At 37.4% G+C, this 24,285-nt stretch overlaps 2 protein-coding genes across 12 annotated transcripts in view; one reads left to right on the forward strand and one right to left on the reverse strand.

Annotated features, from left to right (window-relative positions):
* dbn1 (drebrin 1) overlaps positions 1-9,556 on the forward strand; it is a 74,177-nt gene extending 64,621 nt beyond the window's left edge. For 9 of the 10 annotated variants that reach the window (XM_052587504.1, XM_052587505.1, XM_052587500.1 and 6 more), the window contains 4 exons: positions 2,615-2,722; positions 4,592-5,052; positions 5,266-5,371; positions 7,053-9,556. In XM_052587504.1, the coding sequence (XP_052443464.1) occupies positions 2,615-2,722; positions 4,592-5,052; positions 5,266-5,371; positions 7,053-7,105 (728 nt within the window). In that variant the 3' untranslated portion in view covers positions 7,106-9,556. The remainder of the gene's footprint in view (positions 1-2,614; positions 2,723-4,591; positions 5,053-5,265; positions 5,372-7,052) is intronic. The other variant, XM_052587508.1, reaches the window with a different exon arrangement.
* Positions 9,557-9,629: 73 nt separating this feature from the next.
* LOC127985492 (proline-rich protein 7) lies at positions 9,630-24,219 on the reverse strand. 2 transcript variants are annotated; one of them, XM_052587510.1, is made up of 3 exons: positions 23,886-24,219; positions 17,110-17,862; positions 9,630-13,518 (listed from the first exon to the last, which is right to left on the reverse strand). In XM_052587510.1, the coding sequence occupies exons 2-3, from the start codon at positions 17,408-17,410 to the stop codon at positions 13,082-13,084; spliced, it is 738 nt and encodes a 245-aa protein (XP_052443470.1). In that variant the 5' UTR covers positions 17,411-17,862; positions 23,886-24,219; the 3' UTR covers positions 9,630-13,081. The 2 variants fall into 2 exon arrangements, with proteins under 2 accessions (XP_052443470.1, XP_052443471.1); XM_052587511.1 differs by having other exon boundaries at positions 9,630-13,515; positions 23,886-24,191.
* Positions 24,220-24,285: the final 66 nt, after the last annotated feature.

The following is a 24,285-nucleotide window of genomic DNA, read 5'->3' on the forward strand; positions in this document are numbered from 1 at the left end:
AAATAGTCCATGTGACTATATTAATTAGCTATATGAGAAGCCATACATCAAAGCATCAAATAGAAGGTGCTATATTAAAAAAAATTATGTACATTATAAATGTAAAATATGCATTAGACCGTTTATCATTATCTTTAATCTAATCATCTTTTGTGTGCATGTATACATAAATGTATACATGCACACAAAAGACAAACCGAATTTAAATGTAGTTTTTTTTTTGTTTTGTTTTTTTACATATTGAATATTGCCCAAAAAACTATACTGTATCTCATTGGCTCATCTCCTTTTGTGTTCCATGGGAAAAAAATTGTCTTCAGGTTCTGAAACAACATGAGAGTGAGTAAATAATGACAGAATTAAATTTTATTTGTGAATTGATAAATTAGAATTTCAGTATGAACTGTAAATTGTCCCACTCTGGAGCAGGTTTAGGGTGTCCTGATGAAGACAGAACCACCTTGTGACCGAGACATTGTGTCCTCAGCTCTTACAGGTTGAACTATATGTCCAATCTCAAGTGACCATCTCCCCTTCTGTATGTCCCATCTCAAATAACCTTCCGTTCTAGCTAACTAGACTACGGCCTTCTCAGTGTCACAATCCATTTCTTTCCGTTATTCGAACCATACTGCCATCTTCACTGGGTCCACAGTCCGTATTTGTGTTCTGTACTTGTTGTCCGTTGAATTTGTAATTTTGCACAGGAAACATTGAGTGTGTGTTATTTCGAAGCAATGCCGTGGACGTTTGGAGGACTGAGACAAAGTGATTCTTTTGGTTAGGGAGATCTGGTTGAATCTCACCAATGTTACTCCCCTCATGTCCCCCTTCCTCTCCTCCCATGCTCTTTCTGACGGATAACCGGCGGCCCTGCCTACGCTTCCCTCCGTCCTATTGACCTGTGAGTGTATGCCACATTACACCGCATGTGACTGTGGTCTCTGCGTTCCATGGACCTTATGTGTGCCTATGGTATCGTTTGTGGAGCTGACCTTGTGGTGTTTTTGACTGTAAAATTAAACAGCAACACAAATGGCGCCCACAATTATCAGTGTGTGCTATGAGGACTAAACATTGGGTCTGTACTAAAGACCCAACATCTAAAGATTATCTAGAGTGATGCAGTGGGTTTTACTTTTCAGTAATTTGAATTGTCACTTGGTCTGTACAACTGTTTTCCTGCAGTCAGTTTTTCTGAAGGTCATTGTGGTTTCATTAATTGTTTTTGTTATGTCTTGTGAGGTCTTCCTTCATGTGTAGCTGTATTAAAGTGGCTGTTTCCGACATTTGCATCTCAGGTTTTTGTTGCATCACGAGTTGGTGACTTTCAGTGGAAAATTTGGTAGCTCAGAGGTTGCCCTTTCAGAGCTCAGAAAACTTGATTGGGTTTTAAGTATGCTTCATCCATACAGCAGTAACTTTGTCTCAGATGTTTCTCCTGAATTTTATAAAACACAATTAAATGAGATGATTATTGACATACAATAATAATTAGGTCAGATAATGTAGTTTTGAATTCATTTGATAACTATTTGAGTTAAAAAATGTAATTTCTGACTTCCGATTGAAGTCTTCTTAAAGGGGTCATGACATGTATTTTTTTTATCATTATTTCAATATGTTCCTTGAGGGCCTGTGGTTAGAATATAACTGTTTGTCGATGTTTTATGCAATCAGCTGCACCCGGGTGACGTCACCTTGCATCTGGGATACAATACGAGCCGTTTACTTTGGGGTTAATAAATAAATGCTTATTTTTAACTTTTTAATTGAATCTTCCAGAGTGTATTGAGCGTACAAAGACCTCTCTGATATAAGAGATCAAAAGATCAAGAAAAATGTGTTTTCTCATGTCATGACCCCTTTAATCTCAGCAGATCTGAGCATGATTTGTAATCGTTTACAGTAGATCTTCTGAGAACATTTACGAAATTTGTAAACATTTCAGTTTGCTCTCTGTTAAATATTGCTGTCCAGGAGAAACAATTGAGATATTAAAGAGATCTCAACTGTGGTTGTTCTTCCCAGAGGACTGGTATGTCATTATGTAGATATCCTCTAAAATTGTATAAGACTAATAGATTTTAGATCTTGGCTGTATGATTACATTACATCACAAAAATTATTTTTACTTGGCAGCTTGTTTTTAGCTTGTCATGAGATCGAGAGGTCAATCTTTAGTGTTTTTGTATGTATTATTTCATAACGCCATGACACACTGGTGGATGGATATATGTGTAAGTGCTGTTTAGCATATGGAATTAGAACTTTGCTGAAATGGCAAGATTTATTAATAAAACATCTTTATTGCACGGACATCTGTAAGAGTGTGTGCATGTTCAGAAACTACACTGCACACTGTGTTGTGTCTTTATGGTCACGTTGGCATGTCTGTGTTTTATTATTATGATCACTGACGAGGGCACTGGGAACGATGCACTTTTTTCAGACAGACAAAACACTGCTTGCTATTGTTTGGCATTGTTAGCAGTCCTTTCAGACTATCTACAAACTTTCTCATCTGTGTTGTGATTGATATTTTGGCTGGGATGAGTTGTTTGAGATTTACTTGAGCTCAGATCAAACGTTTACCTTCTCTTTGATGTCTCAGATGACTCTACTGAAGGAATCCTGGAGCGCAGCATGACCACTGGATGTACTCCCATCCCCAAAATTGCCATTCAGGAGGAGAAAGAGGACTTCATTCGAAAGGAGTTTGGTAAGCCTCAAGAACAACGGAGCTCTTTTGACTATTTTCTTTTTGATATTCGTTTAGTGTTTTTTCCTTGATTTAATATTGGGTCAGAGCTGTGGCCTAGAGGTTGGCACATTGTGCTTGTGTGGGTAACATGAGTTTGAATCTTACTCTGGGTGTTTCCTGATCTTTATGCCCCTCGTTTAACTTATCATTAACAGTTACCTACCTCTCAATTAAAGCCTCAAAAATAATAATTCCAAAGCAATATTAGTAATAAATATTAGCAATTAAGGGGCAAGGGCAACAGAGGCAAAATGGCTGAAAAATCCTAAATACAGTTACTGGTGACATGAATTAATGGTTTATCACTTTTGTCCTATAGGTGGTGCTATGTTCAGTGTGATGTTACAATGACATAATGTTTGGTGTGAATGAATGAAAGTCTAGATGCAATTTGTCATTATGACATCAAATTTGTTGATACAAATTAATGAAATGAAATGAAAACCATTTTGTTTATTGACACAAAATCCAAAACCTGTGACAAATTTGGTGAAAATCAGCCCAGTGGTCTAGGAGGAGTTTGAAAAAGTAGGTTTTCAAAGAGAATCAAAAAGTCATTTATGGCATTATTGGTATCAATGTTCTCAGGATGGTCTAAAGAATTTATTAACACCAGTCTCACGACAATAGGCAAAACTTATCAAATGCTATTAGCATTTTTTTTTTTTTTTTTACTTTTCAAGTACCTTCAGGGCATGGTGAGTGGAAAATTGGGTTATCATTCGACTTAGTGTGTTACTCCAAATCTAAAAAAACACCAGCATTATGCCTTATTGCCAAAAATAATTTTAACTCATATAATTATTATCATTAGTTTGTTTTATCCATGATACATTCTTGCTACCAACTTTTTGCACAAGAACCTGTTTGTTTCAGCTTGGTGCTTTTTGAATAAAAGGAAGAAAAAGAAACAAAGGACATACAATGGATGCATATTGTATCTGAAGCTTATTTTAAATACTAAACAGTTTCGATCCAGAAACAGATTCTTGCACAATGTCTTAAAAAAAAAGGAGTTCATAAGTTTACAGGGACTTTTTGGGATGTAAATGTTAAATCTCAGCTTAATCATTTACACAGTTGGGAGGCTGTTATTGCTCCCTCAGAATCATCTCTTGCATGCAAACTGGCCCCTGTGGGGCTCTTCTGTTAGTCTAGGTTGTGTTTGCCTTCACAGCTGACTGATTTTTCTTTCAGCTCATGTGTGTAAACCCTCCACTAAATGTACTTAAGAAAAGCACTTCACTGGGGCTGAATTTACTGCTTATAATCAGAACAGTAAGAAAACATAAAACCATAAAAGATTTTCATCATGAATAGTTCCTTAAGATGGAAGTACTAAACTGAAGTGTATTTGATATATATTATATGGTGTTATGAATCCCTTTAAACATTGTAAAAAAAAAAAAAAATGAAATCAAGCAGCCGATTTTACCCTGTAAAGTGATTTTTGTTAACCCAATATTTTCTGATTATGTCATTTAATCACATGGAACAATTTATACCCAAATATACTATACAAATATGTTATTTTGTGAAAATTTGAACTTGAACACTAGTAAAATGTAATAAATAGACATTGATTGTCACTTCAGTAAAATAAAAATATATATGTAAAACAGGTTCATAAAATTCATTTTTTTTTAGAAGCAACAGTAAAAAAAAACAAAAAAAAAAACACCCTTTTGGGCCCTGGGTGTTTTAGTAATGGATTGCACATTGCATAAGTTCCATGTTCCAAATTACTCTTCTTTGAAGTTAATTGCACAAAATGTTCTTGCACAATATAGTTCCGCATTTCTTCAATTTTCTTTTTCTTTCCTCCAGCCTTTGACACTCCAAAGCAAACTCCAGTGCAGGAATCCGGCTTCGTCAAGACCTCTCCAAGTGTTTCCCCCCAGCCCAGTAGCACTGCTCCATTATCCAGCACAGACGACAGCCTGCTAGACTTGTGGGACAGTGGCCCGGCACCCGCTACGGCCCCTTCCCAGGCCCCCAGCCACATTATGGACCTGATGGAGGACACCCCGGAGCCTCATCTTGCCAGCTCCTCCCCTGCTCTCCCGCAGCCACTCCTGAGCTTCGATGAGGTGCCTGACACCCCCTACTGCACCGTCACAGAAGACGATCCCTCCAGCCTGGTGGATGTGGATGTGGCTGGACCCCTCCAGATGACCCTGAGTTACCAGCAGGCCCTGCAGCATGCTTCTGGCTCTGACAGCCAGGACCTGGATGATGGACAGCTGCTGTTGACCAATGGAGACACGCTGCTTAAAGAAGGGACCCAGGTGAGCAGAACTCACTGTTAAAATGAACAATGCAATGCCTTACCCCTCATTCTCCAGCATGCTTAATATACTTATGTATGCTTTTTTGCCACTAGATGGCAGCATATGTTATTTTTTTTATGACACTTGACAAAACACTAGCTATATTCAAAATGCTACATTTGCAAGTTTTATATGTTTACATATAGTCACCACATGTTAATGATTGTGCAGGCCAGTGAAGGCTACTTCAGCCAATCACAGGAGGAGGATTTCGCCCAGTCAGATGACTGCACTGCAAAAGTCAACCCAACACCAGTTTTTTATAACAAACCACCAGGTGAGATCACAGCAGATTGAAATCAATGAACTGATTTAATGAATGTGATTCTTGATGTACTAAAACAACTAAAAATCAACAAGAACCATTTAGACATAAAAACAATGATATAAATAAAAATTATAAAAAGTTACAAAAACTTGAATACAAATTTGATTGAAAATAGAAAACAAAAAAGAACAAAATCTAGCACCTTTTTCCTGTTTTGATGCACTTGGAAGTTGGGGTGAGACATAATGAATAGTCTTTTGAAAAATTGTTATTAGCTCATAACTCTTAGTTTACATTTGCATTCTGTTGATAATTATGTTTATTGATGAGGAGGTAATTTATAATTTTATACTGTTTTATTGGATAAATGTTAGTGTTATAGATAATATAGTTTTTATTAATATTTCAAATTAGTTTTTTTTTTTTAGATTTTCTGTTTTTGTTTTCATTTGAGTAATTTAGTTGGTTTTCTTTTTTTTTCAGTTTTTGTCTATATAGTATTTATTCATTTTTATGTTAGTTTTGCCTATTTTAGTACAACAGGTATAACTAAATGAAAATGAAAAGCAGATCAATGCCCTTTAAAAAAAAAAAAAAAAAATTCATATTTATTGTATATATTAACTACATTGCATGGGAGTTATTATGCTTATAAACACATCTTCTGTTTTTTTGTTAAATTTATGTGTTGTTTACTCTAGAATGTGTGCAGTGTGAACAGCATCTGAGTTTAGAGCTTCAATTTTTGGAGAACAGTACATTAGATATCAGGGATATTATCATAAAATCTAAATTATTTAAACCAGATTTTGCTAACATGAAGCTGAAATAAAATCTAAATCTTACATTTTGCCCTGGCGACTAACTGAAATAAGTTTAAGCACTTAAATGAAAAAACACTGGAAATACATAAACTTAAAATAAAAAAATTAAAAAAAATTAGTGAAAATTAAATAGTGAAAAGGAACATCATACAATTATTCAAATTAATATGAAAAAAAAGAAAATTCATGATAACTCAAAATATTAATAAAATAATAGTATATTAATAATAATAAACTAGCATTGCTATATGACCGACATAAACGAAAAGCAACAAAAGCTAAATTTTCTTTATTCAGTTTGCATATGGCTTTCAATCCTCTGTAGAACATATAAGGGAAAAAAAAGTTTTATTAACTGAAATAGTTAATTGAAATAATATAGATGAATATAAAATGAATGTTTGTTTCCAAGAATAAAAAAAAACATTTAGTTTAACGTGATGTACTAAAGTAAAACTGAAATAAAAATAAATAAAAACTATATAGACATATTAAAAAACATCACCAAAAACCACTAATACAAATGACAAAAAAACTTTAACAAATTCAATTGAAAACAGAAAACATAATAAAAACCAATTCAAACAATCATTCAAAACTATTATAGTATCTCAGTGATACAAAAATAACACTACCTGACAGCCTATTCAACCAGAAATTCACCAGAAATTAAAAATGACACATGGATGAATAAATAAAAATAAACTGAATCAACTTTCCACTTGAGATTTTCCATTCTTGCAGATGAATGTCCTCGGGTGTATGAATAAACAAGAAAAACAAGAAAATAATTACTACTTCTTACATCACTTCATTGCCTCAGAAAAGATCCTAATATAATGTGTTTGTCTTATTGTCTGCTGCAGAAATCGACATAACGTGCTGGGATACAGACCCGGTGATGGAAGATGATGATTAGGCGCGACTGAAGGAAAAAGAGGCGACACCTCTATGAAAACTTATTTTACAACAGTCTTGCATCAAAATGTTTTAGATAAAAAAACAACAATAAAATCAACATTAGCCACAGAAGAAAAGGACTCGGGTTATTGTTAAAGATGCCAGTGGGTATGAGCGCTCTCGGTTCGTGTATGTGTGCATGAGTGTGTTTATTATTTATTTCAATCTTCTTTTTTTTTCTATGCAGAGTATAGCACAGTGTGTCTTTAGCGCCCACCTGTGTTGAATCGATCCCTGTGCCTAACAGGTGTGTGTAGTAGCAGATTAGACCGTTCTGTTTTAGTTTCTATCTTTTAGTTCCTTTATCAACAATGAGCTTAGGTCTGCTCAGTGATTCAGTCAAGTTCCCTAAAGTCTTAGTTGTTTAGTTGAATAACGTGTTTGAGTATTATGCCCACACGGACCTTTGCTTTGATGACCTTTGTCGAAGCAAAGGCATGTCAGAACTCGATCTTAGCTTCAGTTGCGTCAATTGTATTTAGCAAATGGGAAATGGAGGGGGTTTATGTGATTACGAAACAATTTTGTGTTGTGCCAATTATTTTGAGTATGACGTGTCGGTGTAACGGCCTTTTAGGACTTTAGTGCCAGGTGGCATATGTATATTTTGACTACATATGAGACAGTGTGTATAAACAATGGCTGAAACTGACTTTTTTTTCTTTTCATTTTTTTAAAAACTGCAATAGAGCTTCGATTTGTTGAGAAAGTTAGGCAATAACAGTCATAGTGGACTCCATTGGGTATTGTTTTAGTTAGATATTCGGTAGTGTGCATGTTTGTATTATTATTGGAAAGGCTAAGGCCTGAAACATACTCTACGTAAGTATGCAAATGCTGACGCGAATACAAGTCTGTAGTCCCGCTATATATATTGCCATGCAACCTTACTTTGGTGTTAAAATCTCAGTAGAGTAAAATGAACATTTTGTCATTCTGTTGTGCAGAATAAAGTACGTCATACAGTTTTGGAACAACATGAGGGTGAATAAATGACAGAATGTTTGTTTTTGGGCGAACTAAACCTTTAAGAAGCTAAAATATTTACCTTCAAATCACTATTATTCAAATATCTAGCTATTAAAGTGCAGCTTACCAGGATTTAAACTGTCACTCCATTATGACAGTAGTCAACGTATTATGGTAGTTTCTGTCTTACAAAAGTCAGTTTATGCTAATGCTAGCTATAGCACCCCATGTGGCAGTGCTAAGAATGCTGTGCTTAGCGTTCTAAGCGTTCATTGCATCCTTCTAACACATAATAGCAACATGACACGAGCGGAATCAAAGTATTTGCATTAATATTCTTGCGTAGAGTATGGTTTCAAACTTTTTTTTTTATTTTGACGTGACTTTGAACCTTTTAAATTAGTTTTATGCTCAAAGGGAAGGAAACTTCTTATAATCTTAGATTTCAAGCCACGTTAACCCGTATTATTGAAATATAATATTAATATGCTTATGAGCTTATTTTTAGGTTGTTGCTAGTTAACCCAGGAATATCTTTTTAGAGTAATGTGACCTTAGCAAGTCCAGCAATTTGTAAAGACATTTTTATGAACCTTAAATTACTGCAAACCTTTTAACAAAATTTGGATTTGCAACTGACTTTTACACATAGACAAACGCAGGGACAAGTTGTCTTGCTCAAGGGCAGAACTGAGAGATTATCTCACTTATTCAACAATGACTCAGCCTGTAATCTTTGTTGTATCAGCCCACATCCTTGACTGCTAAGTTATCACCACCACCCACTGTCCCGGCCTTGACTGACCACTGTCTTCCTCATACCCTTAGTCAAGTTGTAAAGCGGCATCATAACATCTCGGTTTTACATCGGATTTTTGGAGTGGAAAAGCAAGCAATAAGACTAAACCAATAGTATTGTTCTGTAAATAGCGCTACTTTTGTGCTCATTTAAAATATACTACAATCACTAACCTTTATTGATTCACCACCCATGAAAAACAGGGGATGGCGTACGTTTGGATTGGGTTTCTTATGTTTCTTTGGTGAGAGAGAAAAAGGTCGCTCAGTATGAAACCTAATAGGAAGTAACTGCATCTTTAACAGTAACTTAGCCCCTTTTGAAATAACTTCAGTGTATTCCTGTTCACCCTCCTACCTCCTTAGTAGTGATTATTACTCTCTCTCTCCCTCAAACTACTAGGAGACTACTACTACTACCACTAATATTATTACTACTACTGTTCTACTACAGTCATTTCTTCTTTGCCCCTGAAGCAAGGCTTAGCGACTCCTGAAAATCCTTTTTTAATTCTTTTTTTTTTCTATCTCTTCCTTTTTCCGTCCGCTTCTCACACGCTGTTTTTGAAACAAGCACAAGATCTTTTGTGACATGCTACGTGCTTATGTATGTTAATAAAAGACTTTGAAATCCTTCAGAAAATGTTGGACTTGTGTACGTTGTTTTTTTTTTATCTGCAACAAAACAGACACACAGAGATGTTGAAACACTGTAATAACTTTAGACTTTGTACCTCAGTTTTATTAATCAGATATCAGGCATTCACTGTCCCTGTTTGTGTATTGTGTATATTTTCGAAAACAAACAAAAATTACTTATATGAACAGGGAAATAGTGTACATAGCAGCTATGAAATAGTTCAGCTCCGACTATAGCGTGGCCGCACACACAAGCACACTTTACATGCTACATGAACATTGCGTGAAACACTTTCACAGTTTGCCATTCACAGTTCATGTGACAGAGAAAGAAAGTGTGCTATGGGGAATTTAAAGTGTGAATTTATTTGTCAAATGAGGACAAAACTGAGTCTAAATTGAGACTCTTTCCAGATCAAAAGAGATTCACAAACAAAAATCCTTTTGATTGGTAGATCAGAGCCTCTTTATGATGGCTTTCATTGCAAATGGCACAAACGGGGTACATTTGGTACATAAAACGTCTCATATATGCTAATTTGCAAACCACAGTCCACTTATCACAGTGGATGTGAGAAGGCTGTGTACCAGAACAGTGACGGTACCGCTCACTTCATCTATGCAAACAGATTCACACAGCTCTTCTACGGTTGCTTAGCAACACATTGCTAGCAGAGAGAAGACGGTTAACATCTCTGTCTTTAGCTTCTGTTGTGATATAACTGAATAAAGAGAGTAAAAGCAGATACAGTCATTTTAAATGGCAATATTCTCCTAAAATAATCATCAAACCTTTCCTTAAGATTATTTTAAGTATTTTGGGGCTGTAGCCATTTCTGAATGCTGTAGTGTAACCTGGTCAAATTTAACTGATTGTCTCTGTGCAAAAATATGAATATTTCACCTGAACTTAACTTTTTTATTATTATTATTACAGGACATTACAGGGCATTATTTTTATTTCAAGTAGAAATTAAAACATGGTTTACTTTGGCCTTGAAATTGTACTTTCACTGTCAAATTAATTTTTTTCACTTGTTTAAATTTCCAACATTTAACACGGACACACTATTTCATCCTTGAAGGAATGAAATTTGAAAAAGTAATCGTTGCGTTCTTAATTTAATTGCATTAATTTAACGTAATTTATTCAGGACAGGTTATAAACGAAGCAAGGAACAATGCCTCATACACCAAGTCTTTATAGGTTGTGGGATGTATGATTCCTTTATGCTTTTGTTATTTTGGGGGGTAATAATGGCTGTGCAATTAAAAACAATGAGCCAAAGACTCATCACTATGATGTTGTAAAAGCATTGTGCTGAATGGGTGCCCACATACGCTGCTAAATGCTTTTTCACATTTCCAAAATTGAGCTTATTTTAATCAAATGTCACTTTAAAACATCCAGCGCATGCATGAAAGCAGAGTTTTGTGCCGGGAAGCTGACAAAGACAGCCATTAGATGGATTGAGGTAGAATCGTTTAAGGACATGGAAACATACAGAAATGATGGAAATAAAAAGAAAATTTTAAATCAAGCATTTTTACAATGTAGCAATCACTACATTGATGACGTAAAACAGCCTAGCGAAAGAGATTCAGTTGGTCTAACTGAGAAGCACCAGTATATAAATGGAGTTTGCTGAAGAAACGCCAGGAATCTCACATGTGGCTGCAACAACAGCAGGGAATAACGTGGGCAACATGGTGATGCGTGAAAATGTTGACAAATTCTATTTGCAGGTCATTACAAACAAGGTCCTATCTACAATCTGACGAGCACTTTAGGGGGATGGATTTCATGTTTAAAAAATCATCTTCATCAATCATCAATCTTCATACAGAGATTCATAATCAGTAAAAAAAGAGAATAGTACTATTGACATGAAATAAAAGGCAGTTCCTCAATGTAGCCGCATGATATAATGCATTAAAGGGGTCAAGAAGCAAAAACAAAATCTAAATTCCCTTGATCTTTTGACACATAAGAGGTCATTGTACTATATAAACATCATTTTCAGAACTCAAAACTTTCTCATTACTCTAAAAACAGCTTATATTGAAGCCAGTCTGCCAAAACAACAGGCTGTGGAATGTGCCACTCTATGATGTAATAGTGTGGTTAAACACCTGCTCCACAGAGGAAGATCACCCCCTGCTTCTACATCACTGCCTCTTTAGACCCGGTCATCGTGTCGTACATGTAGTGTAAATGAAAGCGGAAAATGCAGGTCTACGCAACAATGATGCTCTGAAGAAAACAAGACGCTGTACATTGCCAAGTTGTAGAAAAACACGATCTTTGCATCGCCTTGCTTCTGATTCTAACATTAGGAAAGAGTAAACTAACTTTAGTTTTAATGAAGTTCCAGACCACGTCAGCAAGAACTTGGTCCTTTGTTTACTTCATTTTTCTGTGGATTCTTTTACAAACAAAGCACAATTCTATGCAGGATTTTCAGAAAGACTGAAACTAAAAGACAATGATGTGCCATCTTTATTGGATTCGACTGTAATGTCGCACCACACAAGTGTGAGTAACTGTTTTCATTACGTGGTCACTATTGCTTTGTCTGAGGTTGATATGTACCAAGTTTTTATGCATTTTTAACCTAAATCACAGCAGCGTTCGTCTATGAAGGATGTACTGTCAAACATACACAACTGTTAACAGTGGGCGTTACTTCAGAGTCTACACTCTGCAACGCCTATTCAAATGATGAGGGGGGGTTAAAAACATGGCAGAAAATACCCTATTATGTTTTTTGATGTAAAAATCATAATGATTGGTAAGGGACCTTAGAGAACAGTGCAAAATAATTGAAAAAGGCAGCTAATGACCCCTTTAAGCTGTGAGAGACAACTTTTTTTCAATGGACACTACAGAAGTTTCAAAAATCGCATGTTTTCAGCAAACATCCTTTTGAGGATTAGTGATTACTTTGAAGCTTTCCCTTCCACCCCCAAAGTTCAGGCTCCTTCTCGAGAAAAGAATTGGCAGAAAATCCAGAAAGAGATGCCAGGTATTGTTTCCCAGTTTATAAAACATTTTTGTACAGCTGAGCAGTATTGTGTAGCTACAGTACAGACCCACCACTGTCATTTCACCATGTCGCACTTCTGTATTTTACCCCATGTCACAAACACAGGGTTTGAAATGTCATTTGTATTATATCAGTGAGCCGCTGGCTCATCTATATCAGATGAGAAAGGAAGAAGAGATGATGTGAGGGGCGAGGTGTTGGTGGGCTGCAGACAGCTCCCGGGAGCCATGGCAACAGCATTCACATAATAGCTGCTGCTCTGCATCAGGTGGAGACGCCACGGAGAGAAAGGAGGAGGACGAGAGAGAAAAGCAAGTATGATGAATCTGCAAATGAACTCCTGAACAAAGCTGAATCATCCTGAACTAATTCGGCTCCCAAAAGACGTTCGAAATGCCTCTGGAAGACTTTTCAGAACACATATGACTCAGCATTGTGACTGTTCATTTCAGAAAGTGGTCCAGAGGTCTATTTTTGTGGCCTCATACCGCTGTGCTTCGACCCAAAAGGGGAATGGCTGTGGGCAAACCATAGTGTTGATCCAGACCACGGAGTCCCCGCAAGCCCAAGTCTGTGTGAGTCCGGCCCTCACGAGGCATGGTGGCGATGGCAGAGGCCTGAGGCTCAACCGGTAGGTTGTTGTGGTTAAGGTCCATGGTGGACAGGAGGTGCCCCAGTGAGTCCCAACGTCTGGCCGAAGGTAGGCGTATTAGGGAGGAGTAGCCACGTTCTGGAAACACGGTCACAGGGGCCATCTTGCTGGTCTCAGACTCCTGGTGCTCTCTGGAGGACCTGGATGAAGGTTTGGTGTAAGTTCCTCCCCTGGGGTCCGCCAGAACCTCACTGTAAGGGGGTGGTGGGTCTTCCATCAATACAGCCTCTTCGTAGCAGGGAGGTTTTCCAGAGACATCTGTGTCTGCTGAGAAAAACAAAGGGTTCACTAAAGAACAGGAAGTACACTGCAAGCTGCATCAAATGTACAAGGTTTTAGTTGCAAAGTCCCTCATTTACACTGTTGCCTCATTACCCCAAGATATTGTGGCCCTTTGTTTTCCAAGTCAGCCTAGCCATCATTAAATATATACAATAACACAACTTATCAACTTATCAGATCAAAAAACACTAAATGAAGTTATCAGAGGACATTAGACAACACAAATGAGGACTCTGTATACTTTATCAGGAGAGGGTAGAAGTACTGAAGCTTTTATCATTTCCTCCAAGGTCACCTCTCACTCCAAGATGAAAGCTAGGATAGATTTTCTCCTGTGGAGGGAAGTGATAAACCAGCATATTGAGGTCAGAGATAAGAATGTGTTTGGCTGTGACTAGGCAGTGTTTTTCCCCTCTATCAGCTGTGCTTTTGCCATGAATGGAAGATGAAAGCCAACCAAGAGAAAAACAAATCTTTTAAGTCCAAGAGGCTAGCAGTGTCATGTGGAAGCACTTAGCTTATAGGCTCTTCTTAATTATCATGTGTTCTGACATAGGACTGCAGAAAATGGAGGTAGGTGGTACTTCTTAAACTGCACTGCAAACCCAACTTGTGGGAAAACATATTTTGACATTTTCTGAAGACAATGCCAATGCAAAACTCTATGTCAAAATGTGCAAAAAGGTTCTGAGTGGTTACTAGCAGGTGACTAATGCATTTTGGGTGGTTGCAAGAGGGTGTTCTGGATAGGTAGCACATTGCTATGCTGCTAGAAGGGAATTTTAGGTGGTTCCAAAGGTGCTGCTAAAGTTTGCTGTATCATCAAAAGAGCCTAAAGGGTGGAATACATTTTTGCCCGGATTTGGAGTTCGGATGCATCAATGTTAGCTGGCAAATGTCAAAGTCAATCTGCAGATTTTGGTCAATTTAGTCAAATTTCGACAGATTTCACCGAAAATTGGATTATGGGCACAGCCTTTTTTAGCTTCAGACTATGACTCCTTGAAGTCAGAGGACATCAAATATGTTTGATATTTTGAGCTGAATTTAGAACACACATCGTTTTCATTTGTCATGCGTCTCCTAGCAACAAGGCACATTTCTACAGTATGTGAGTTTGTTGTGCTCAGAACGACTTGAAAGTACCTCTCACTTCTTTGATGCCCAGTTGTTGTTGTTTTAGCCTTTTACAAAGTCAGCAAGGGTTTCATACCTAGTGTTTTAGTGTTATAATCTGATTCTTAGATATGGCCATCCATATATTCTTTAACCCGTTTGTCCAATGTACGGTCGGGGGTAGATACTGCCAGGCCAGGTGAAAAGTCTAAGTGATGTAATTTGAAATAACATTCATGTTCAAAGCAAAAACAGAGCAGAGTTCGATAAAAATGTTTGTCTAGCCAGCACTACTAACTAAACAATAGGTCAGTTCCAGACACTCAACAGTGTACAGACCTGCTTATAATATTAACATAAACTGCATTTATCTTTAATTCCCAAGGACAATGTTACAGCAGAGAGGACCCTTCTATCAACACTCCTGATGGTGATTTGGAATTTATTCATATACAATATTAAATACATTCTTTGGGGAAAATGTACTTATCATAGATGGTGGTTTGAAGGTATTATACATAATATTAAAGGGGTCCTATTATGCTCTTTTACAAAGTCTTGATTTTGTTTTAGGGGTGTACTAAAACAGGCTCGAAAAAACAAAATAATTTTCGAAAAACACAATAATTTTTTCACATATTTTACATGTGTAAAATGCGCCTTCTGGAATGAGATGTGCTGTGATTGGTTAGCTGGGCCAGTCTGTGCTGTGATTGGTTACCTGTCAGTGTGTGTTGTGACCGACAGCACTCGGCACCTGGTCTGGAAATGTCCTGCCTCTTACCAAAGCTGCCAGCTGCGAGCTTCAGTTTAAATATTGCGTTATAATCGAATAAATTTGAGTGCGATTTTAAACCTGGATGATTGTAACCACTCCAAGTTCGTCTGTGAACACTAGTGCGTCTCAGACATAGTGATAACACTCGTTGTATTCTCTAGTGCAGCTCAACCAGGTCTCATCCCATTGGTCGATCACAAATCCCGGAAAATATACGTTGTTGTCCAAAGTCATTTGTTGTAGTTTTTGAAAAGTGATTTCTGTTAAACAAAATATCTCCTTTTGAATTGGACTTTGAGCTTTGTAACTTTGCAGATCTTTTTTCTGCTCAAACGGCAACATTACAGACTAACTAAAGTTGAAAAAGTGAATAAGCATAATAGCACCCCTTTAAAAGAGTATATTAAATATCACAGCAGTTTCTCTAAAACTTTATATTATATCAAATACAATTTTGTCACATGGTGCCCAAGGCATCACAGGGGACAAAATGAGCCTGTTGTTGTAAAGTGATACAAAGTCTCTTTAAAGAGCACAATTCTTTCTGACTCTTACTCTTTTGTGAGCTGACTTATAGCTCAGACCTTGTCTTAATGTGTGGTCATCCATCCTGTGTGTTTGGCACAGGTTTAAAGGGACATTCTTCCCCCATGGCCAGGGATCCACCAAACACTGGCAGTCTGCCTGTCTCCCAAAGCACATGATTAGCCTGGCTCTAATGCTGTACAGTACTCCTCTGCCTACACAACACCCACACAAGACTCACTGTTACCATGTCATACATGAAAGAATGCAGCTCACCCTGCCATCACTGTGTGAGGTGTTGTGAGTGGTACAGCTCAAGATGGACGATCGTTGTTGCTTGAAACACAACATGCTTAATGTATGTTTTAATAAAAGGTAATAAAGGTGGAGCATCCTGTGTTTGGTTATTGGATTTTGCTGATTGCTATGTAAAAGATAATAATACTAAATTGGATTTGAAAGGTTAAAAAGCTTTTAGGTTTAAAGGTGTTATGAAGGCATTATGCACTTTAAATGCTTTAACATCTAGCCTATACAGCATTATTGTTAAAGCCGTCTATAGGAATTTTAATCAAGTTATGTCTGATTATTAAGACACGTGAAGCACTAAAGTTAAAACTGGGGCTGTCCCGAGTTTAGTGGATATAGCTTAAAATCTTTAGTAGGTGTAAGACTAAAAAAGGTGTAATGTATAAAAAAAAAAAAACTGTAATCTCCAAATCTTTACAAGTCAACATGATTACACTTGTATTCTCACAGCTTTATAACTATGAGACATTACATATTAGAAGAAAAGGATGTAAAAACTAAATGAAAATTAGCCAAGGACACATTACAGTGAAAGAGAAATTTGCAATTTACCAGTAACCAGAAATTGGAAAAGGAGAAATCAAAACATTTGTCATATCAAAGGTGTAGTCCTGTTTTATTGACCTATATCCTACTACAGGTTCATTTCATCAACAGACCTAATAATTCACAAACCTCAAATGTTGATTTCATGGAATCTTTAGGGCATGGCTCATTGAAAATGCTCTTCAGAACCAAATCTTCCGAAAATGTGGTTGGACAAAGGTAATTCTTAATTTTAATAGTCCCCATATCTCTAACTGCAGACAAAAATGCATTGGATGACTGAGCTTGTTTAAACATCCTACCTTCTGGGATAGTCCAGTTTGCCTGAGGGAGAGTGTGTGTTACAGGCAGCTGTGAAGATATCATTTGAATGGGTGGGCAGACCTGAGGGGGCTCCCTGGGAGGATATCCCCCTCCAGTGCACTCCAGAGGCTCCATCTCCAGTGCCCGCAGGCACTGTTCCCTCAGCCTCTCTTCACGTCGGCGCTTCAACTTGCGCTGGGCGAAGCTGCAAAAGCAGCAAAGCATGACAATGAGAGCCCAGATGAGCCAGAAGCCGGCAAAGCACGCCAGAAACGTATAGGTGCCCTGTGACATCACCATGATTATCCCCTTGATGAGGTTTGGGCCCTCCAGGATCCAGTGGGAGGATTTAAAGTCAGATTATGATGTGGAGTTCACTCACCAAGACTCATAGCTACCCTATTTCTACAAATGATGTAGTTTAAAATGATTTATCTATTTAAAATGAGTCTATCCAAGTGTTTGCTGAGCTCATTTTCTCAAAGTTAACCAGAGGTCAGTTTGAATTGTGTTTCATGAAAATGCAAGATTTCCGATATATGTCAAAGGGAAACTGAAGAGGCACTTTCCGACGGTCTGCCAGGGCCTCTTTTACAAGAAGAAATAAATATCTGCAGATGCTCCTTTTTCCTGACAGCTGGTGCAATGAGGGAATGCTAAAGTCTCACAGTGCCTGGATCTCCTCCTGTGTTGTGATCCACCGCTGAGCAGATCAGGGCTCTTCAGATCTCTAGAGGACATCGGCAGTCACGCTGCTCAACAAAGAGAAAGAACATAGAAGGGGGCAACCGTCATAAGTTATGAACTTGTCATATTTTCAAAACACAGACCTTTAATATTTCACACACAATGACCCATTTCATAATTAACCTCAGCTGTTCAAGCACAACTCACACAATGGCTTTAGGGGGTAAGAAATATCAATTTTGTTCATTGAGAGAGTGGGAGTACACATAGTACTCTAGAAGTATGGCACATAGTCTTAGAGTTTGTACTTGACTAACTGGGGCCCAGGTCAGGAAGCAGACAGACTGGCTAAAGCCACCGTCTGCTAGACACCTCACACCACAAAAATCAGTTAATTCTAAGCACAGAGACACTTTCACCTAGATAACACAATATAGAGACTGTGTCTGTACCCCAAACTAGAAAATACAAATAACGTCCAAACCAATTTAAGAGTAACAATTTAATTGAGGTTCAACAAATGAAAAACAGATGCAATACGGATAAACAAATGTTAATCATAAATCCCCTGTTATGTTTGTACTGGCTACTGTATACAGGCCACCAGGGCACCATACAGACTTTATTAAAGAGTTTGCTGATTTTACATCTTAGGTAGTGCTGGCTGCAGATAAAGTTTTAATTGTTGGTGATTTTAATATCCATGTTGATAATGAAAAAGATGCATTAAGATCAGTGTTTATAGACATTCTGAACTCTATTGGGGTTAGAAAACATGTCTCAGGACCCACTCATTGTCTAGATTTAATACTGTAACATGGAATTGATGTTGATGGGGTTGAAATTATGCAGCCAAGTGATGATATCTCAGATCATTATTTAGTTTTGTGCAAATTTCATATAGCTAAAACTGTAAATTCTACAGTACATCTTGTATGTACTGTATGGTAGAACCATCACTTCTACCACAAAAAAACTTCTACCACGCTTTGTAAGTAATCTTCCTGATGTATCCCAATTCCTTAGCATATCCAAAACCTCAGAACAACTTGATGATGTACAGTAACAGGAACTATGGACTCTCTCTTTTCTAGCATTTTAAATCCAGTTGCTCTTTTACACTTTAGGGAGGTTAAGGAAAACAGTCTGACACAGTGGCGTAGCCACGGGTGTGCCAGGGTGTGCCTGTGCCACCCAGAGTGGCAGCTGGCACACCTAAAAATAGATGCAGAATTATTTTTTATAGTCTCAATAAATTTTTGTTGCTATTGTTGTTTGTTTAGAATATATATATATATATATATATATATATATATAAATCAACCCTTTAACGCGTAAATTACAAATATTTTAACTGACCCCTTGTTTCCATGGCAACGCGTCATGATTGTCACGTGACACGCCGCAGCCACTAACAGATGTATCGGTATTCGTTTTTTAGTTTTCCATTTTTTATTAAAATATATACGCAACCTTGCTTACCATGTCAACTATCTGATATTCCGATTCTTCATTTAAAAACCTTTATAAGTTATCTTGATCTATAACGAGATGAGTGCTGCAGTTCAGAGTCCTGTCAGCCAGATTTAACGTACAGCACTTGAATTCCCCAGTTTCTCCCGAAATACATGAAAGTAAGTGGCTGTTGAACTGGACGAAGAATAGAGTAAACTTTTTTGTTCTGCTATGTCTGTCTGATATATGAATAAAACACGTCGGCCAATTACTTTTGATTAGATAGTTTTTGCTCCTTCCATAGACATCAGTGTGTATTTTACAAACTACCAATGTATTTTTTTTTACTAGTGGTTATGTATATTTAAATGTATGGAACCTAAAATAAACATTATGTGGTTGAAAACACTGCATATTAATTGTGATATATGACAAGCGCTGTGTCCGTCTCTGGCTCAGTGCCAGCCAACGCGCGAAAGCTGTTTGAATCTGGCAGTTCTGTGACGTCACTGAACATTCTAAATCATACTCTCAGGGGCACAGAAATAAGAATCCAATATATGGTGCAATAATGCTAAAAATGTTAAAATGTAATTTACATTTTAAATTATCTTAGTTAAAATATATCTGCCGACATTTGGACTGCCAACCAATCAGCAAACAGCAGCTGACTGTGACCCCAGCAGTCTATGATATAAGCAGATAATTTTAGATTGCACATTGCTAGCTAGCAATATGTCGCAGAGCTCCTTTCTTAATTTTTATTTAGCAAAAAACCTCGGCTTGATGGACAGCCGGACACAAGGCTTTATAACGTTACACCTGATAAGGATGTTTCTCGCTCCCGGGCCCAACATCAACAGACAGTGTTGTCAGATTGGAAATGTCCAAGTATCGTACCAGAAATTAAAAATTATCGTATTTGGAAGAAAATTATTACATTTAACAATTAACTACATGTTGACACGACCTGCAAATTACCGCTAGGAGTATGGTTGGACGGAAGCAGTGCAACAAAAATACTATCCCATAATTTTGCACAGTAATCTGACAATAAATGTGGCACACCCAGATTTTCATATGCACACCCAAAATCTCTTTTCTGGCTACGCTACTGGTCTGACACCATGGTATAATGAGTACACTCGCACCCTAAAGAGAGCAGCCTGCAAAATGGAGCGCAGCTGGAGGAAAACAAAATTAGAGGTATTTTGTATTGCTTGGTGACTGAGAAAGTAACCTATCCTACAGAAAAGCATTAAAAACTGCTAGATTGGATTACTTTTCGTCTCTTTTAGAAGGAAACAAACATAACCCCAGGTATTTATTCAATACAGTGGATAAATTAACGAAAAATAAGGTTGAGATTTCCCAATTATATTCCTTCTTAAAGAAAAATGGTATCTGTGAGGATTTCCAGTCAGGATTTAGACCGTATCATAGTACTGAGACTGCTCTCCTTAGAGTTATAAATGACCTGCTCTTATCATCTGAACGTGGTTGTTTCTGTCTATAAGTGCTATTGGATGTTAGTGCTGCGTTCGATACTATTGACCACAACATTCTTTTGCATAGACTAAAAAACTTTCTTGCCATTAATGGAAGTGCATTAGCATGGTTTAAATCGTACTTATATGCCCAACATAAATTCATAGCGGTGAATGAAGAGACATATCGATCACAAGTGCAGTATGGAGTACCTCAAGGCTCAGTACTAGGGCCGTTACTCTTCATGCTTTACATGTTACCCTTGGGAGATATAATCAGGAAACACAGTGTTACCTTTCACTGTTATGCAGATGATACTCAACTCTATATTTCTTTGCGGCCCAGCGAAACATACCAATTTGAAAAACTAACAGAATACTGTACATAGTCGATATAAAAAACTGAATGACGAGTAATTTCTTACTGCTAAATCTACGCTGTCTAAGACTTAATGGCTGGTCTGTCAATTCTTCGTCATCAGTTTGGAACCTATGTGTGCCTTGGTGTGCTATTTGATAGCAATCTTTCCTTAGAAAGCCATGTTTCTAGCATTTGTAAAACTGCATTTTTCCATCTCAGAGATATATCTAAATTGCGGCCTATGCTCTCAATGTCAAATGCAGGAATGTTAATCCATGCATTTATGACCTCAAGGTTAGATAATGCTTTATTGGGTGGTTGTTCTTCACACAAAACAAACTCCACCTAGTTCAAAATGCAGCAGCTAGAGTTCTTACTAGAACCAGGAGGTATGACCATATTAGCCTGGTTCTGTCAACACTGCACTGGCTCCCTGTCAAACATTGTATAGATTTTAAAATCTTGCTTATTACTTATAAAGCTCTGAATGGTTTAGCACCTAAGTATTTGAACGAGCTCTTGTTATATTATAGTCCTCCACGTCTTTAAAGGATTTTTAGGCTGCATTAAATAGGTAAACAGAGAACCGGGAACAACACCTGATGTACTTGCTTCTCATCGTTAGAAGAATGTTTCATTATCTAAACTAATATTATTATGTTTATCTTTTATTCCGAGGTCACCGTAGCCACCAGATCCAGTCTCTATCCAGATCAGAGGGTCACTGCAGTCACCCGGATCCAGTACGTATTCAGCCTAGATGGTGGATCAGCACCTAGAAAGGACCTCTACATCCCTGAAAGACAGCGGAGACCAGGACAACTAGAGCCCCAGAGACAGATCCCCTGTAAAGACCTTGTCTCAGAGGAGCATCAGGACAAGACCACAGGAAATTGATGATTCTTCTGCACAATCTGACTTTGCTGCAGCCTGGAACTGAACTGCTGGTTTCGTCTGGTCAGAGTAGAACTTGCCCCCCAACTGAGCCTGGTTTCTCCCAAGGTTTTTACTCCATTCTGTCACTGATGACAGTTTTGGGGCTAGGCTGTCGCCTCTGGCTTGCTTAGTTTGGGACACTTCATTTACAGCAATATCGTTGACTTGATTGCACAGATACTATTTAAAATGAACTGAGCTGAATGATGACATCACTGAATTTAGTGATGAACTGCCTCTAACTGTCATTTTGCATTATTGACACACTGTTTTCCTAATTAATGTTGTGCAGTTGCTTTGACACAATCTTTTTTGTTTAATGCGCTATATAAATAAAGGTGACTTGACTTGACATAGATTTCCAGAAATATTGTGAGAAAACGGTGTTAACAGCATGAATTTTCATTTACTAATGTATTTTGAGACACTTGAAGATTAATGATAGATTTTTTATCAATAAGATTAAGACAACTTATATAACCAGTTCTGATCTTGTCAAATTATCTATTAAAGCTTTTTTCTCACACACATTTACATCTCTGTCCAATTCACGAGTTCACATCTACGTATATTAATACCGTAAGTTTATGCGTATTTGGCGTGCTGTCCGGGTGGAGGGCTCCGAGCTCGGGAAGTGGCCCGAACCCAGAGTACTCCCCCCGGTTGTGGTAAGAGTAGATGGATCTATAAGTGAGGAGAAATGGGGTGGAGGAGGGATGCTGAAAACGGTCAATGAACAGAGATAGGTATTGCTGTCATTTATACCTTGTCATGAGTTGATTACTGATTGGTCTCCACTTGTGTTAATCAGGTTAATGAACTGCGACTGTTCCTCCCGAACTTTGTTATAAAACAGCATATAAGATCTTGGTGACCTTGAGGAAATAGATTAAATATTTTTCCTGCTTCATTGGCATTTTCTTTTTGGTGTTTCTACAACATGTGGTCATCCATTTCTGACTGCATCAACATACTGCCTTAAAATATATTCAGTTATGTCACCTTTGGAGGACATTACCTATAGATTACCTGAAAGAACTGCTAGAGCTGCAATACACTGGGGAAAAGTATCAGTTGATAAATAATGGTTGATTCCTAAAATTTTACAGCCCTGATTCCTTATTTAGTGTCTGTTATGTTCAACATATCTAACCTACCTTCATAGACATTCAGTTTAGAGGAATGGTCAGAGAACTAGATAAACAAGCTTTTTTACATGAAAGAGGAGGAGGCTGTCGTCGCCTCTTACTTAACTGAAGAAGAAATGTGACTTTGCCTAACCTCAATAATGTTCCCCGTTATCACAATATCATTAATATAAACGAATAATGCATTGTATAATATTGTATGCGTTCAGAATAGGCTAAATAAATAAATACTAGAACCTTGACTATTTGATTAATATTATTAAATGTTTTATGATAACCAAATACATTTCACTAAAAGAAGGTGGTGTAAACGTATTTAAATATAGCAACCGCGTATTTAATGTTTGGTAAGCTTATATCTCCAGTGCTTACAATATATGAACAAATCCATAAATAAATAATCCAATGATGCCCATCGTTTAATATACATGGAATGATGTGCTGTCTCCCAGGTGGGTAATATTTGTGGAAAAATGTGCGCAATTGTAAAAGGTAGATGAACACTATATTATGAACAGCAGAGGGGGAAATAAAATAATTCAAAGACATGATAATGTTAACTTATAAACGTCTGCATCACCATTGAGCTTTTATTAGGCGTAGCCTATACTACATTCGCTTTTTCATAATACCTTTAACCACCAATATATTACATGTTTGTAATTTTAAACAAATACATATGCTTCTAAGCTCGTACTTACATGATAAGCGTCTTCCAGTCACGATGAGTTAATTTTCAGACGCGTGACACCATTCAATGGACTGGACGTGACTCAATCCAAATAAAGTTGCGGTAGTTTTCAGTGGCACAGAATGTTAACAGCAGACTTGTTGGTAGAGGAGTGTGTTCTTTCCTTTCTCCACTAATGTTTACCTGGATAAACAGAAAGTGTTTCGCGTTCCGCGTCATTCCTCGAGGTCATGATGCGCGCGGTGGTTAATGGACACCTGTATTTGACGCGCGCGCGTCATGAAACACCCACATTGGCACTCCGCTCTGCTGCTGTCACGAGGACTCTGTATCAAATTGAGAATAACGGTTCTCCAAACAAACTGACATGATCGCTCCTCCTTTTTAACTGTTTGTAGAACAAAGCGATC

Source organism: Carassius gibelio, chromosome B21, assembly GCF_023724105.1.
Source record: "Carassius gibelio isolate Cgi1373 ecotype wild population from Czech Republic chromosome B21, carGib1.2-hapl.c, whole genome shotgun sequence".
Lineage (NCBI taxonomy): Eukaryota > Metazoa > Chordata > Actinopteri > Cypriniformes > Cyprinidae > Carassius > Carassius gibelio.

Coding starts and splice junctions, on each gene's coding strand:
- LOC127985492 (XM_052587510.1), bottom strand. CDS start 17,410: ATGGTGATGTCACAGGGCACCTATACGTTTCTGGCGTGCTTTGCCGGC. Junction 13,519..17,109: donor AAACTGGACTATCCCAGAAG/GTAGGATGTTTA, acceptor TGTTTTTCTCAG/CAGACACAGATGTCTCTGGA.